Here is a 15,812-nt window from a genome sequence, read left to right as displayed (position 1 = left end):
ATCCTAGACGTCACTTCCTGTCCTCCACATGCTCCGAATACATTTAATGCAACTCACATGTGTTATTGTTATTAATAATGTCTTTAATGGTTTATTTTCTCCAATTATGTCCACTATATAGGATAATTTGTATAATTTGTAGTGTCAAGGTGACTATAGGGGTGCTAGTTCATGCCTACAGAAATTCGAGAAAAAACTATGTAAAATATTTTTATGAAATAAAAAGTCTCACAAGAAAAAAGTTGCAATTTTACAAGCTTGAACTTGTAATATTAAGAGGAAAAATAATGTCATTTTAGTAGCACAGAGTTTAAATATTAAAGAAAATAATAATAAAACAGAAGTAAATAAAACAAAATAAAATAATAACAAAAATAAATAAATAAAAATTTTGTATGGGAAAAAAATATATATATTATGGGAATAAAGTCATAATTAGGACTGGAGCTGGAGCCTATTCCAGCTGACGTTGTGCAGTCAGTAATGGCTGCCAGGCAATCACAGGGCACATAGACTCCATACAAACAAGCATTCATACCTTCCAACAATTTGGAGTCGCCAATTAACCTAACATGCATGTTTTTGGAATGTGGCAGGAAGTCGGAGTACCCGGAGAAAAAAACCCACGCACAAGGGGAACATGCAGACTCCATGCAGAGGTTTGATCTCCTCGTGAACTCAAACAGGAACTGCTGAACCTTTTTTTTTTTTTTTTGGGTGTTGTACATATGAATGGCTGCTGTGTTTTCTCCAGAGTGTAGTCTGATTAAGTACGAAACAAGCATACGTTGTGTTTCCGTGCCGGTATGTTTACACCAGCTACTAGAACAAAAACGCAATGCATGCTGGTCTAGAGTTTTAGCTACTTCCTTATTTCTCAATGGATTCAGTCCATTCCAATGTCAAAGCATTCAACTAATTAAGGACATTCATTTTCCATATACCTTGGCATTGCTAACATGCTAACTTTAGCATTGTAGACACTTATATAAAGACTTAGCACTGTAATGCTAGGTGTTAGCAAGCTAATATTAATATACTAGCATTCATTCATTTTCTAGCGCTTATTCTCAAGAGGGTCGCGGGGGTGCTGGAGCCTACCCCAGCTGTCTTCAGGCGAGAGGCGGGGGTACACCCTGGACTGGTGGCCAGCCAATCACAGGGCACATATAGACAAACAACCATTCACACTCATATTCATACCTTCCATGTTTTTGGAATACGCGGAATCAAACCCGGGGTCTCCTAACTGTGTGGCCCGCACGCTAACCACGTTCCACCATGCGATTTAGTATGATTCCTTATTTATAAATAGAATATTTTCAGAATATTTTCATAGTTAAACATAACATTATTAGAGACCTGTGGGCATGAAATAACACCCCTATATCAGTGTGTGAATCATACTAAATCGCATGGTAGAACATGGTTAGTGTGCAGGCCACACAGCTAGGAGACCCGGGTTTGATTCCGCGTATTCCAAAAACATGGAAGGTATGAATATGAGTGTGAATGGTTGTTTGTCTATATGTGCCCTGTGATTGGCTGGCCACCAGTCCAGGGTGTACCCCGCCTCTCGCCTGAAGACAGCTGGGGTAGGCTCCAGCACCCCTGCGACCCTCTTGAGAATAAGCGCTAGAAAATGAATGAATGCTAGTATACTAATATTAGCATGCTAACACCTAGCATTACAGTGCTAAGTCTTTATATAAGTGTCTACAGTGCTAAAGTTAGCATGTTAGCAATGCCAAGGTATATGGAAAATGAATGTCCTTAATTAGTTGAATGCTCCACATTCCCTGTTTAACTGTACCAGTGTGACAATGTGACATTGTTTGGAGACACATTTGTTTTTATTATTATTCATTTACTTGTTTTGTTTTTTTAAGTCACCGACACCATCGTCGTTCTCGTTGTCGTCACTGAAACGCTTCCGTGCAACTTGTTGTCACGCACTATTATCCACAAAACCGCCAGAGGCCGCCAACGTACTTCTCCTTTAAGAGGTGGACGCGCTTCAACTTCAGTCGTTGATGATTGGTCCGTGTCCTCTCGTGTGGCAACGCCTTTTTCCAGAAGTATTCTCTTCGCTATTGGTTAATTCAAACGTCAATCTTACTTTCGTTAGCATGAATCATTAAGGTAGGTTTCACGTTCAAAGTATCAAGGCAGGAAGCGAACTGACTGCAGGGATGCAATCGATCCAGCTACATTGTAAGTTTGTTTTTGTTTTGTGTTTGTCAAGTATTAGTTGCCCGCAATACCGTTAACGCAACTTTATTGTTATTGTTACAAATAGAAGGCACGAAAGTGTGTTGTGTATGCTTCCGATGCAGATTTAGAAAATGTTTACATTGCTGAGCCTGGATGCTAAGGTTATGCTAACAGTAGCGTTGCATTTCAATGTTAGCGAATACGCCACCATCTATTATTGTAACTGTGGTATTAATAGTAAGGTCGGTCGCCACATTATGACGAATATTCGCTTTAAACGCATTGCTGCCACATTTAACCCACCTGTATTTGTCGACGATTGTTGTCGACGTCACAACGATAACGACAGCGGCGGTCATGCAGTGTCAAGCAGTTGTGACGTCATCGTGATATTTTACAGGAATTCCTGAAGCATACTTGCTTAAAACCGTCTGAATCCAGCGGTACAATTTCGCTTTCAAACAGGACCAATATGATCAATACGATAGGGAATATGATTTTACTATTTCTGTCAGTGCCTCATTTGATGACACAATAAATTATTATTATTATCATTCTTATAAAATGGACGTCATGTTGCCTCTAATCATCATTGTGTCACTATTCTGTGGAATTTAAAGATAGACTGACAAATAGTTAACTGTTATTAACTATTGCAATATACTGTGAGTTCTTAAAAAATCAAATTCATCATTTAAATCAGGGGTCTCAAACTCAATTTACTTGGGGGGGCCACTGGAGCTCGGGTCTGGGTGAGACTGGGCCGCATCAGGTCCCCCCCCAAAAAAAATAAAAAAAACTTTGCTTTGGTTCCAATTTTCTACAATAAAAGCTCTGATAAAACATTCCACTGTTCTCAAATATCTTACTTTTTATTTTTCTACACAAAATAAGATGAAAAATAAATAAACAAATCAATCAATCAGTAATAAATACATATAATAATAATAATAATAATAAAACGGCAAATAATAAAAACTTAAGAAACCACATAGTTTTTGGGTAGACAAATGATTTTATTCAGATTAAAATGAACAAAGCATTATTAGAGCCCTGTAGACATGACAAAACACGACTATAGTTACATTTATACTCTTTTTATTTACAACATATTGCGCAACTGCAGGGTCTCGAGACACATGCTAACTCGCAAACTAGAGAGCTAGCCACCTAAACGGTAGCCTTCAAGTTATTTCCTTTAAACTTAAATAGCCAAAAACTTACCACTTCCACACGGATAGGGAGGATAACTATTAACAGTTATTTAACCTTTAACATGAACATGAATCAAACGTAATAATTTTTTCTGGGTACATGATACCATACAGCATTCGTATCAAACTTGCGCGGGCCGCACTAACATTAAACTTATCATATCAAGGCGGGGGCCTCAAAGTAGTGTCCTGCGGGCCACATTTGGCCCGCGGGCCGCGTGTTTGAGGCCCCTGATTTAAATGGTAAAACCAGATTTTTTTTCAGCCTGGTCATAGTCACTGAGTTTAGTTTTACATGCAGAAAAAAAAACAAAATAGCGAGTATGGCTGTCATGTTTTTTTTTTTCTCAAAATATGCTAATAAATACATTTTGGTTGAATACGGCTTATTAGTAAATTAAACATTTTATGTTAAAGCAAAGCACAGCGGTTAGCGCGCAGGCCTCACTACTGCTAGGAGACCCGAGTTCAATTCCACCCTCGGCCATCTCTGTGTGGAGTTTGCAAAAACATGCTAGGTTAATTGGCGACTCGTATGGGAATTATTGGAACGATATTGGATGACGGAGAGTGTAAATTGAATCGCCCGTGAGGGGTTGTTGTCTGTTTAGCGTCGTCTTAAAGGTTGAATCCAGGGCAACTGAGCTTGTTCTTGGTTGCAAGGTCGCAGAGTTGCTCTCCATTCAGCGTACCGTATGCGGCTTACCTTGACCCCAATGGCGGAGAACCTGTATAGGCATCTGTTGTTTATTGCTCACGTGCAGGCTGCTCAGACCCCTGAGCAGGAAATTAAAATGTAAATAGTCAAGCGTGACCCCCTCACCGACATTAACTGCGCCCGGTCGACTGTTTGGATGGGCTGTCTGCCAATAAACAGCGCATTTCAAAGCGCTGAGCGATGTTGTGGTTTGAGTCCACTATGGCAGTCTGCAACCAAGGCGGTGTGGTGTATGTAAAAAATGTCAATCACCTGAAACCAGATTGTAGTACCAAATGTGTTTTGTTCTGTTTTTTGTAGAGAATTTGCATGAAAATGGAGGAAACGTCCCGGGATAGCTGGTGGTGTAGCTTCCAAGTTGCGGAACCTCCATTTGAAGTCCGAGGCTGCCTCATGTGAATGAGTGACGGAATTATTGCGAAAACTTACTGGAAATGATTCTTTGAACGCCACTTGGGCTGATTTATTTTTTTCCACCGCATCCCCACCAACACCGACTCTGCTGTCCGACTCAAGCAGAGTTGAATCGTTCGTGTCGTCTGGCCTCGTGCCCTTCCATCGGTGTCGGCGTACGATGGCGCGGTGGGACGCTGAGGGCTGCAGCGGGAGACTGTGATGTCCGAGCCAAACAGCCCGGGTGAGAGCCGGCGTGGCGCTCCCAGATTCTTCGTGGGTTGCGAAGACGATGAGAGCGAGGTCTTGGAGGATAGCATAAGGACCGAAATGGAACTGTATGAGGACGACGAAGACACAGACTCGGTAGGGAACGCCGCACAACCTCTTGTCTTAATGCAGGACTGTTGATGTAATGCACGGTTGGCCAAAGTGTAGGCCGGGGGCCATTTGTGGCCCACGGCAGCGCATTTCATAAAGATTATTTAACAGGCAAACTTAGGGAATTTTTTTTTTTGGAAAAATCAGCAGTAATTTTACAAGAATAAAGTCAAAATGTTAAGCAAAAAAAATGTAATATTGTCGAAAAAGAAAGAATAAATTTGTAACATTATACCGGGGGAAAAAATCACTTTAGTAGCGTAAAGTTGAAGTCATAATATTAGGAAAAACAAACAAAACAACAAAGTTAGGTTGGGGAAAAGTTATGATATTATGGAAATAATGTCAAAATATTATAGGAATAAAGTCAAAATATTATATATCGAAGAACATTTTTAAAATGACAAAGGTTTTACATAGTTGAAAAATGTATTAATAAACTTAAGAACAACAGCAAAAATGGGGGGGGGGAACTTTTTCAACATTTTCAAAAAATAAAGTCAAAATATAAAGTGAAAAATCATATTCTGACGGGGAAAAAAAATCCCAATTTTTACAGGAATAAACTCATAATATTATGAAGAAAAATTTTATCATTTTAGTAGCATAAGAGTTGAAATATTAAATAAAGAAATACTTTAAAAAAATTATAATATGTGAAATAAAACAGAATAATTAGGTTGTGGAAAAATTATAATATGGGAATGAAGTAAAGATATGGGAATAACGTGGTTATATTATGAGCAGAAATTTTCCAAAAATTATTTAAGAAGAAACTTAAATAACGAGGTTCCATTGGGAAAACTGTAACTCTATAGTCATGAATTAATTGTATTTTTACAGTATGCCTTCTTACTTCTCCTTGTTCAGCCACCAGAGCAACAGATCATGGTGGGGATCTGCTGCATGATGAAGAAGTCCAAGTCCAAGCCAATGACCCAGATACTGGAGAGACTGTGCAGGTTCGAGTACATCACCGTGGTCATCTTTCCGGAGGACGTCATCCTCAATGAGCCAGTGGAAAATTGGCCGCTGTGTGACTGCCTCATCTCCTTCCACTCCAAAGGTACATTCTTGGCAGATACAGTACCAAGAACCCACGCAGTTCTTCACCCATGCGTGGAGCTCAAACACGGTTATCAAAGCTCATACTTGCATGAAATAACACAAGCACCAAAAATCCTGTCTGTGAGGTACAATTTCAGATTGACAAAAGTGTTTTTTTCCCCTATAATTCCTAACTAGGATTTCCACTCGATAAAGCAGTGAGCTACGCCAAGCTAAGAAACCCTCTACTCATCAATGACCTGAACATGCAGTACTACATTCAGGACAGGTACATCTTTCCATTCAGCAATATTATCAATACGGTCCGGAAATCATGCTTGCAAAAGGGGAGAATGCAAGATTACTACTAAAAAAAAAAAAAATTTCTGTCAGGAGAGAAGTATATCGCATCCTCCAGGAAGAGGGAATAGATCTGCCACGCTATGCTGTGCTGAATCGTGACCCAGATAAGCCAGATGGTGAGTGACTCATAAAAAAATGATGTGAAAATTGTGTGTTGAAAAATTCAGTTTGTTAAAGTACATTTAAAAAAAATATTTTTTAAAATAATTTTAAAACACTGTACTTTAAACAAATGGAAATTTTAAATACATGCATTCAGTTAATAAAAAAAATGTTCTCACTTGAATTTTTGTATTTGTAGTATTTATCAAGTAATTTAATTTAATAATTAATTTCAAAACACCGTTCTTAACAAACTGATTTTTTTTATTTGCATTTCTTTAATTTTTGTAATTTTTTTTAAATTTTTGAATATTTCTAAACAAAATTTTAATAACTTAACTGAAACATTTTGATAACTAATTTTTAAGCATGATTTGATGTTTTAAAAAAAAAGTCAGTCGAAAATCAAAATTGAATGTAGTTTATAAAAAACGATTTAATTTTCAGTTCTTTCCAAACAACAGAATTTTAAAACGCTGCACTTTAAACAAAAGGAAATTTTAAATACGTGCATTCAGTTCATAAAAAAATGTTCTCACTTGAATTTTTGTATTTGTAATATTTATCAATTAATTTAATAATTAATTTCAAAACACTGTTCTTAACAAACTGATTTTTTTAATTTGCATTTTGTTAATTTTAGTATTTTTTTTTTAAATTTTGAATATTTCCAAACAAAATTTTAATAACTGAAACATTTTGCTAACTAATTTTTAAGCATGATTTGATGTTTAAAGAAATCAGTTGAAAATCAAAATTGAATGTAGTTTATAAGAAATGATTTAATTTTCAGTTCTCTCAAAACAACAAAATAAACAAATGGAAATTTTAAATACATGCATTCACTTAATAAATAACATTTTCTCATTTGAATTTTTGTATTTAATTTTTATCAATGAATTTAATAAAATGTAATAATTCATTTCAAAACACTGATTTTTTTATATATGTGCATTTTGTTTATTTTAGTTTTTTTTATTTTTCTAAACAAAATTTTAATAACTTAACTGAAACGTTTTGCTAACTAACTTTTCAGCATGATTTAATGTTTTAAAAAAAATCAGTTTAAAATCCAAATTGAAAAGCACAAAATTCATGACTAAGCAACTGACACACAATCCATTGATTGACATGTGAATTTTGAACCATCAAATCTATTTCCCCATATTTCACATTTCTCAGAGTGCAACCTGGTTGAAGGAGAAGACCACGTGGAGGTGAATGGAGAGATATTCCAGAAGCCTTTCGTCGAGAAGCCCGTCTGTGCTGAGGACCACAATGTCTACATCTACTACCCGACGTCTGCCGGTGGCGGCAGCCAACGTCTCTTCAGAAAGGTCCGGTCTGTCATTGCTTGTCATGTTCACCAGAAGTGACAACGGGTGATGATAAAGGATTTTCGAAGCTACGCGGTGTTTGATATCGGCTCTTTGATTGGTCTAGATCGGGAGCAGAAGCAGCGTGTATTCGCCAGAGAGCAGCGTGAGGAAGACTGGCTCGTACATCTATGAAGAGTTTATGCCGACAGATGGCACCGATGTCAAGGTACGCCATTTCTTGAGAGGTCAAGACCGATATTCTTAACGGAACGCTATTGGCTGTTTGACGTCACTTTTAAACCTGTCACTTTCAGCAATGTTTGTTTTCGTACTATTTACAGTATTATCAAGGAACAATACTATAGAAGTGTCATTTGGATATACATTTGTACCTTGATACTTTGTGGTTTCATGTTAATGTTTTTCAAAAATATTTTAATTAATCATAGCTTATTTTTAGTCAAACAACATGCATTACATTTTTTTTGCTATTTTTTAGCATTGATTAATAATTTCCAATTAACTAAAACACATTCATTTTCTGCTGCTTATCCTCACAATGGTCACGGGAGTGCTGGAGCCTATCCCAACTGCCTTGGGGCGAGAGGCGGGGTACACCCTGGACCGGTGGCCAGCCAATCACAGGGCACATATAGACAAACAACCATTCACACTCACATTCATACCTATGGACAATTTGGAGTCGCTAATTAACCTAGCATGTTTTTGGAATACTGGGAATCAAACCCGGGTCTCCTAGCTGTGTGGCCTGCATGCTAACCATGTTCCACAATGTGATTTAGTATGATTCCTTATTTATAAATAGAATATTTTCATAGTTAAACCTAAGCATTATTAGAGACCTGTGGGCATGAAATAACACCCCTATATCAGTGTGTGAATCATACTAAGTCGCATGGTAGAACATGGTTAGCGTGCAGGCCACACGGCTAGGAGACCCGGGTTTGATTCCAAAAACATGCTAGGTTAATTGGCATTCATACCTATGGACAATTCGGAGTCGCTAATTAACCTAGCATGTTTTTGGAATGTGGGAGGAAACCGGAGTACCCGGAGAAAACCCACGCATGCACGGGGAGAACATGCAAACGCCACACAGAGATGGCCGTGGGTGGAATCGAACTCGGGTCTCCTAGCTGTGTGGCCTGCGTACTAACCACTAGACCACCGTGCAGCCCCTTTTAAAAAATGTATTAAAAAAATCAGCCTAATGTTTGTTAATAAAGAATTTCAGAAGACTTCCCATCACTTTCCAAGGGTTGGTAATATATATGATTAGTGATGATTCCGTGTGATCAATTTGTGACGTCCCGTGTTCTCAGGTTTATACTGTGGGGCCTGACTACGCTCACGCCGAAGCCAGAAAGTCTCCTGCTCTGGACGGGAAGGTAGAGCGAGACAGCGAAGGCAAGGAGGTCCGTTACCCTGTCATGCTGTCAGCAATGGAGAAACTGGTGGCCCGAAAAGTCTGTTTAGCATTCAAGGTAAGCAAAGCGGGAGTATATGTCGTCGGAGTATATTTTTCTTCGCTAACACTCCGTGCCCGTTCATCTTCCTGCAGCAAACCGTGTGTGGCTTTGACCTCCTTCGAGCCAACGGACACTCCTACGTTTGTGACGTCAACGGTTTCAGCTTTGTGAAGAACTCCATGAAATACTACGACGACTGCGCCAAGATCTTGGGGTAATAGTTGAATGCTGAATTTTAACGTGTAATACAAGGGGTGGCCAGTCTTTTTCCATCGGGGGCCGCATTGTGAAAATAATTGTTGGAAAATAAATATTCCAGGACATTATATATGTTTCAAGACAAAACTGCATCTCCGCTTTTAAGATGGGTGGACTATTTTTATTATGATGCCCCCCCCCAATTTTTACTGTATTTTTAAAATTTCCAATTTTTTTCAACATTTTTTCTTTAATAATCTTCATATATAATTTATATTATAATTATAATAATTATATATATTATAATTTTAATATTTATATAATATATATATTCTATTTATATTTTTTATATTTGGATTTTTTTTCCTCCAACCATTTTTTACATTGTGGTTTTTTTTCTTATACTATTTTAAAACCACTCTGTTATATTTCAACTCTACTACTAAAACAACATTACTTGTCTTCCTTTTTTTCTCATAAAATTGTGCATTTTTTCTCATTATAATTCATCTTTTTTCTCACTTTTTATTCTTGTAAAATTAGTTTTTTTTTTTTTCCAATTTCAGCTGTTTTATTTTATTTTTTCAATTTTAACCCCGTGGTATATTCATTTTATTACCTTCACAATTTTTGCCGCAACCTAATTTTCCAAAGATTACAACTTAGTTTTTTTTGTCTCACAGAGGATTATGATTTTTAAAACATAACGTCTTTTTTCTTTAATATTTCAACTTTATAATATTTTCACTTTTCCTGTTAGAGTCCAACTTTTCCAATATTTTCATTTAATTCTTTTTTGAAATTACTCCTTTGTTTTGTTTTTTTATTTTTTTTTGCTGTTAATAAAATGTTTCTTGAATGGACCATTTTATTATTATTAACATATCAATTATTATGATTATTTGATATCTTGTTTCTTTATTTCTTTTAGGAATCTTGTAATGCGGGAACTGGCCCCTCAGTTTCAGATTCCCTGGTCAATCCCTACTGAGGCAGAGGACATCCCGATTGTTCCGACCACATCGGGAACCATGTGAGTAGTCGGAAAAACTTCCTTGATTGCAGGTGTTTTTCCAATGATTTTTTAACCGGGTCGCTGGATGTAAAAGGTTAATTGGTTAATTGAGCGGTAGAAAATGAATGTTTTTTTTTAATGAATGAATACGAGTCTAACATCATATAATCCAAATCTTACAATTTGAACATTTCAGGATGGAATTGCGCTGCGTCATCGCCGTCATCCGACATGGCGACAGAACGCCGAAACAGAAGATGAAGATGGAAGTTCGCAACCCTTTGTAAGTTTCCCATATCACAAACAGATTCCGCAAAAATGCTTTTCAATAATCATCACATCACTCGTATTCGTTCAGGTTCTTTGACCTTTTTGAAAAATACGGAGGCTACAAAACTGGGAAATTAAAGCTGAAGAAGCCGAAGCAACTGCAGGTAGCGGAAAAATCACACAGTGACACGATGGCGATGGCGATGGCGATGAATTGACGTCACCTGTTGGTTGAACCGACAACAGGAGGTGCTGGACATCACACGGCAGTTGTTGGCGGAACTGGGTCAGCACAACGACTGTGAGATCGAGGAGAAGAAGTCCAAACTGGAGCAGCTGAAAACGGTTCTAGAAATGTAAGCCGCAGGTTAACTTGGGGTCACCAGCTTTGCTAGTTGATAGTTTTGTAGTCCTGTCCTACATTCGGTTCTATTCCCCTGCAAATAAAGGTACGGGCACTTCTCCGGCATCAACAGAAAAGTGCAGCTAACCTACTTGCCTTACGGGCAGCCCAAAACCTCCAGCGAAGAAGAAGGTCAGTGGAAAGCAGCCTCTTATAACAAAACAATAATAAAAAAAATAACTTATGTTCTTTGGGTGGCTTTTTCAGACACACGTAAGGAAGGTCCGTCTCTGCTGCTGGTGCTAAAATGGGGAGGAGAACTGACGCCTGCAGGCAGAGTGCAGGCTGAGGAGCTCGGACGGGCTTTCCGCTGTATGTACCCTGGAGGACAAGGTAAAATCTCATTCAGGTCTGACCGGGAATTCAGTTTTTTCTGAGTGGCGGGCCACGTAAAAAGGGTTCCACTGTGTATCCCAGCTGTCTTGGGGCGAGAGGCGGGGTACACCCTGGACTGGTGGCCAGCCAATCACAGGGCACATATAGTCAAACAACCATTCACACTCACATTCATACCTATGGACAATTTGGAGTCGCTAATTAACCTAGCATGTTTTTGGAATGCGGGGAATCAAACCCGGGTTTCCTAGCTGTGTGGCCTGCACGCTAACCATGTTCTACCATGCGATTTAGTATGATTCCTTACTTATAAATAGAATATTTTCATAGTTAAACCGAAACATTATTAGAGACCTGTGGACATGAAATAACACCCCTATAGTCACAGTGACACTACAAATTATCCAAAAAAGTGGACATTATAGGAGTCGCCAATTAACCTAGCATGTCTTCGGGCGAGAGGCGGGGTACACCCTGGACTGGTGGCCAGCCAATCACAGGGCACATATAGACAAACAACCATTCACACTCACATTCATACCTATGGACAATTTGGAGTCGCCAATTGACAAAATGACTTAAGTGTAAAAAAAAATCTATATATATAACTTATGTAATGAATAAATATAAAACATAAAATGATTAAGAAATGTGTACAATTAATATTCATAAAATAAATAAATGAAGTCATGAATAAATATAAAAATGACTTGAAGAAAAGTGTAAAAATGAATTTGTTAAAATAAATGGAATTATGACAAAATATAAAAGTAAAAATGACTTTAAAGTGCAAAAATTAATTTGATAAAATAAATAAATAAATTAATAACGAAAGAAAATTAGCCAGCCAATCACAGGGCACATATAGACAAACAACCATTCACACTCACATTCGTACCTATGGACAATTTGGAGTCGCCAATTGACAAAATGACTTAAGTGTAAAAAAAAAAAAAAAAAATTATAACTTATGTAATGAATAAATATATAAAAAATAAAATGATTAAGAAATGTGTAAAATGAATATTCATAAAATAAAAATAAAAGTAATAAAAGTGTAAAAATTAATTTGATAAAATAAAATAAATGGAATTATGACAAAATATAAAAGTAAAAATGACTTGAGTGTAAAAATTAATTTAATAAAATAAATAAATAAATAACGAAAGAAAATTATCCAGGTACCCATAGGTATGAATGTGAGTGCGAATGGTTGTTTGTCTATATGTGCCCTGTGATTGGCTGGCCACCAGTCCAGGGTTGTACCCCGCCTCTCGCCCGAAGACAGCTGGGATAGGCTCCAGCAACCCCGGTGAGGAAAAGCGGTAGAAAATGAATGAATGAACTATTAATTAAGGCTAAAATCTGTAAATTGTCGCCTAGGAAGACCTTAAACCTGCTTTGTTGCTATGCGATGTGGCCTAAAGTGTTTGTGTTTTGTTTTGTGTAGGAGACTACGCCGGTTTTCCTGGATGCGGATTACTGCGGTTGCATAGCACCTATAGACACGACCTGAAGATATACGCATCCGACGAAGGCAGAGTGCAGATGACGGCTGCAGCTTTTGCAAAGGTACGATTGAACTGTACGATTGGAAAATCTACATATTCTGAAAATTGTGCCAAAGTATTTATTTCAAAATGTCTGCATCCAAAGGGTTTGTTGGCTTTGGAGGGTGAGCTGACTCCCATCCTAGTACAAATGGTCAAGAGTGCGAACATGAACGGACTGCTGGATAGCGACAGCGACTCGCTGAGTGGCTGTCAGCATCGCGTCAAAGCCAGACTTCATGAGATTCTACAGAAGGACAGGGACTTTCTGGATGAAGACTACGACAGGGTGAGTTGCTTTTATTTAATGGAAGGGAAATATGCTTCAAAATATCAAGTGTCTTCTGTGAGTATTGCATACTTTCATACTCTGACAAACCTTGTTTTTTTCTGAAAATATCATTTATTTAACTCCCCCCATTTTTTAAAAGTGTATGTATGTGTGTTTACAGCTGGCCCCTACATGTAGTGCGTCTTTAGTGAACTCCATGAAAATAGTGCAGAACCCGGTGGCAACATGTGACCAGGTTTACGCCCTCATTCAAAGTCTCACCGCGCAGATCCGCAAAAGAATGGAAGATCCCAAGTCAGCCGGTAAGTCGTTTTTTTGTAGTTTGATCTTATTCCATTTTCCATTTCTGAGATGACAAATTGAGGGAAATTACTTTATATTGTTGCATAACCGGGCTGCACGGCGGTCGAGTGGTTAGCACGCAGACCTCACAGCAAGGAGACCAGGGTTCAATCCCACCCTCGGCCATTTCTGTGTGGAATTTACATGTTCTCCCCGTGCATGCGTGGGTTTTCTCCGGGTACTCCAGTTTCTTCCCACATTCCAAAAACATGCTAGGTTAATTAGCAACTCCAAATTGTCCATAGGTATGAATGTGAGTGTGAATGGTTGTTTGTCTATATGTGCCCTGTGATTGGCTGGCCACCAGTCCAGGGTGTACCCCGCCTCTCACCCAAAGAGGACTCTTGATTGGCACTTTGAACCAGGAACTATAAAACAAGAGTTTTGTTCTTGTATTTGCATTTTAAATACGACTGCGAAACTTATCCCTTAGATTGCTCGGTCCCCCGAAGTTAAAAAGAACGTTCAATAGAGGAAAGAGAGCAACAATACATGAAAATAATTACATTTAGTTACATTTGTTCACTTCCTGCTTTCTTTTTTAATTTTAATTTTTATTAATTTTTATTTATTTATTTTTTTAATGTATTTTTTATTTTTCCTCCAGGGACAGTTCTTATCATACAGCTTCATATAAGTATGTAGAGTGTTTATATGCTTCATCCACATTTTTATTTTTATTTTTATTCATTTTCTACCGCTTTTCCCTCACGAGGGTTGCGGGGGGTGCTGGAGCCTATCCCAGCTGTCTTCGGGCGAGAGGCGGGGTACACCCTGGACTGGTGGCCAGCCAATCACAGGGCACATATAGACAAACAACCATTCACACTCACACCTATGGACAATTTGGAGTCGCTAATTAACCTAGCATGTTTTTGGAATGTGGGAGGAAACCGGAGTACCCGGAGAAAACCCACGCATGCACGGGGAGAACATGCAAACTCCACACAGAGGGTGGGAATTGAACCCTGGTCTCCTAGCTGTGAGGTCTGCGCGCTAACCACTCAACCACCGTGCCGCCTATTATTTTTATTTTTATTTTTATTTTTATTTTTATTTTTATTTTTATTTTTATTTTTATTTTTATTTTTATTTTTTATTTTTTGACCAGTCCAGGGTGTACCCCGCCTCTCGGCCAAAGACAGCTGGGATGGGCTCCAGCACCCCCGCGACCCTCGTGAGGAAAAAGCGGTAGAAAATGAATGAATGAATTTTTATTTTTATTTACAATAAATTTATTTTTATTCATCTGCAATTGCTTTACCGAAGAAGGCCATTTTCGGACTGTTCATAAAAACTATGCCACCAAGTTCCCTCGGAAAAGTGAGCGAAGAAGGAGAAAGATGAAGGAACTAAAATCCCAGTCTTTTATCACACAGCTAACTTCACGATGCATCTTTGTCTGATTCCAGTCATGTGATTGATGCGACGTATAGTTCAGGAAATACGGTCATGCTGTTTCTGTGTATTCTCTAATATTTGTCTCCAGACCTGCAACTGTACCACAGTGAGACACTGGAACTGATGCTGCAGCGCTGGTCCAAACTTGAGAGAGACTTCCGCATGAAGAACGGTCGCTACGACATCAGCAAAATACCCGACATTTACGACTGCGTGAAATACGACGTTATTCATAATGCCACTCTGGGCTTGGAGGACACGTTGGAGCTGTTCAGACTTTCTCGTGCCTTGGCTGACATTGTCATTCCACAGGTGAGATTGTCTTTCATATCCAGGACACGGTGGAGATGCTGACTTTGTTTTTAATCTCGTGTTAGGAATACGGCATCAACAAAGCTGAGAAACTGGACATTGCATACGCCTACTGTCTCCCACTGGTCAGAAAGATCCAGCTTGACCTTCAGAGGACTCACGAGGATGAGTCCGTCAACAAGCTGCACCCTCTGTGAGTTTAAACGACCAACACGGTTTTGCATGACATTTGAGAGAGCGCTCCAGATGAAGTGACATCTTGTTTACAGATATTCCCGTGGAGTCATGTCGCCGGGACGCCATGTCAGGACACGTCTATATTTCACCAGCGAGAGTCACGTACACTCTCTGCTGAGTATTTTCCGCTATGGCGGTTTGCTCGATGTAAGCTGCCTGAAGTTAGTCAGTCAATCTGTCCGAGATTGGGCTAAAATTGACTTTGTATGTGTCGT

The 15,812-nt window shown here is 38.5% G+C and overlaps 1 protein-coding gene across 4 annotated transcripts in view; it reads left to right on the top strand.

Moving 5' to 3' along the window:
- The first annotated feature begins 2,114 nt into the window (after window positions 1-2,114).
- Window positions 2,115-15,812, top strand: part of ppip5k1a (diphosphoinositol pentakisphosphate kinase 1a) — a 33,301-nt gene continuing 19,603 nt past the window's right edge. For all 4 annotated transcript variants that reach the window (XM_058076996.2, XM_058076994.2, XM_058076990.2 and 1 more), the window contains exons 1-21: window positions 2,115-2,214; window positions 4,447-4,905; window positions 5,791-5,986; window positions 6,166-6,256; window positions 6,361-6,446; window positions 7,615-7,769; window positions 7,876-7,977; window positions 9,095-9,256; window positions 9,334-9,455; window positions 10,371-10,472; window positions 10,651-10,737; window positions 10,813-10,888; window positions 10,971-11,080; window positions 11,174-11,259; window positions 11,335-11,460; window positions 12,914-13,035; window positions 13,120-13,302; window positions 13,466-13,607; window positions 15,137-15,360; window positions 15,426-15,553; window positions 15,630-15,744. In XM_058076996.2, the coding sequence (XP_057932979.2) occupies window positions 4,762-4,905; window positions 5,791-5,986; window positions 6,166-6,256; window positions 6,361-6,446; window positions 7,615-7,769; window positions 7,876-7,977; window positions 9,095-9,256; window positions 9,334-9,455; window positions 10,371-10,472; window positions 10,651-10,737; window positions 10,813-10,888; window positions 10,971-11,080; window positions 11,174-11,259; window positions 11,335-11,460; window positions 12,914-13,035; window positions 13,120-13,302; window positions 13,466-13,607; window positions 15,137-15,360; window positions 15,426-15,553; window positions 15,630-15,744 (2,559 nt within the window). In that variant the 5' untranslated portion in view covers window positions 2,115-2,214; window positions 4,447-4,761. The remainder of the gene's footprint in view (window positions 2,215-4,446; window positions 4,906-5,790; window positions 5,987-6,165; window positions 6,257-6,360; window positions 6,447-7,614; window positions 7,770-7,875; window positions 7,978-9,094; window positions 9,257-9,333; window positions 9,456-10,370; window positions 10,473-10,650; window positions 10,738-10,812; window positions 10,889-10,970; window positions 11,081-11,173; window positions 11,260-11,334; window positions 11,461-12,913; window positions 13,036-13,119; window positions 13,303-13,465; window positions 13,608-15,136; window positions 15,361-15,425; window positions 15,554-15,629; window positions 15,745-15,812) is intronic.

This window comes from Doryrhamphus excisus, linkage group LG1 (assembly GCF_037039965.1).
Source record: "Doryrhamphus excisus strain RoL-2023G ecotype Guam linkage group LG1, RoL_Dexc_Guam_v1.1, whole genome shotgun sequence".
NCBI classification, from domain to species: Eukaryota; Metazoa; Chordata; class Actinopteri; order Syngnathiformes; family Syngnathidae; genus Doryrhamphus; species Doryrhamphus excisus.
Note: the sequence above shows the minus strand (reverse complement) of the source record. Positions and strands in the feature narration are given on the sequence as shown.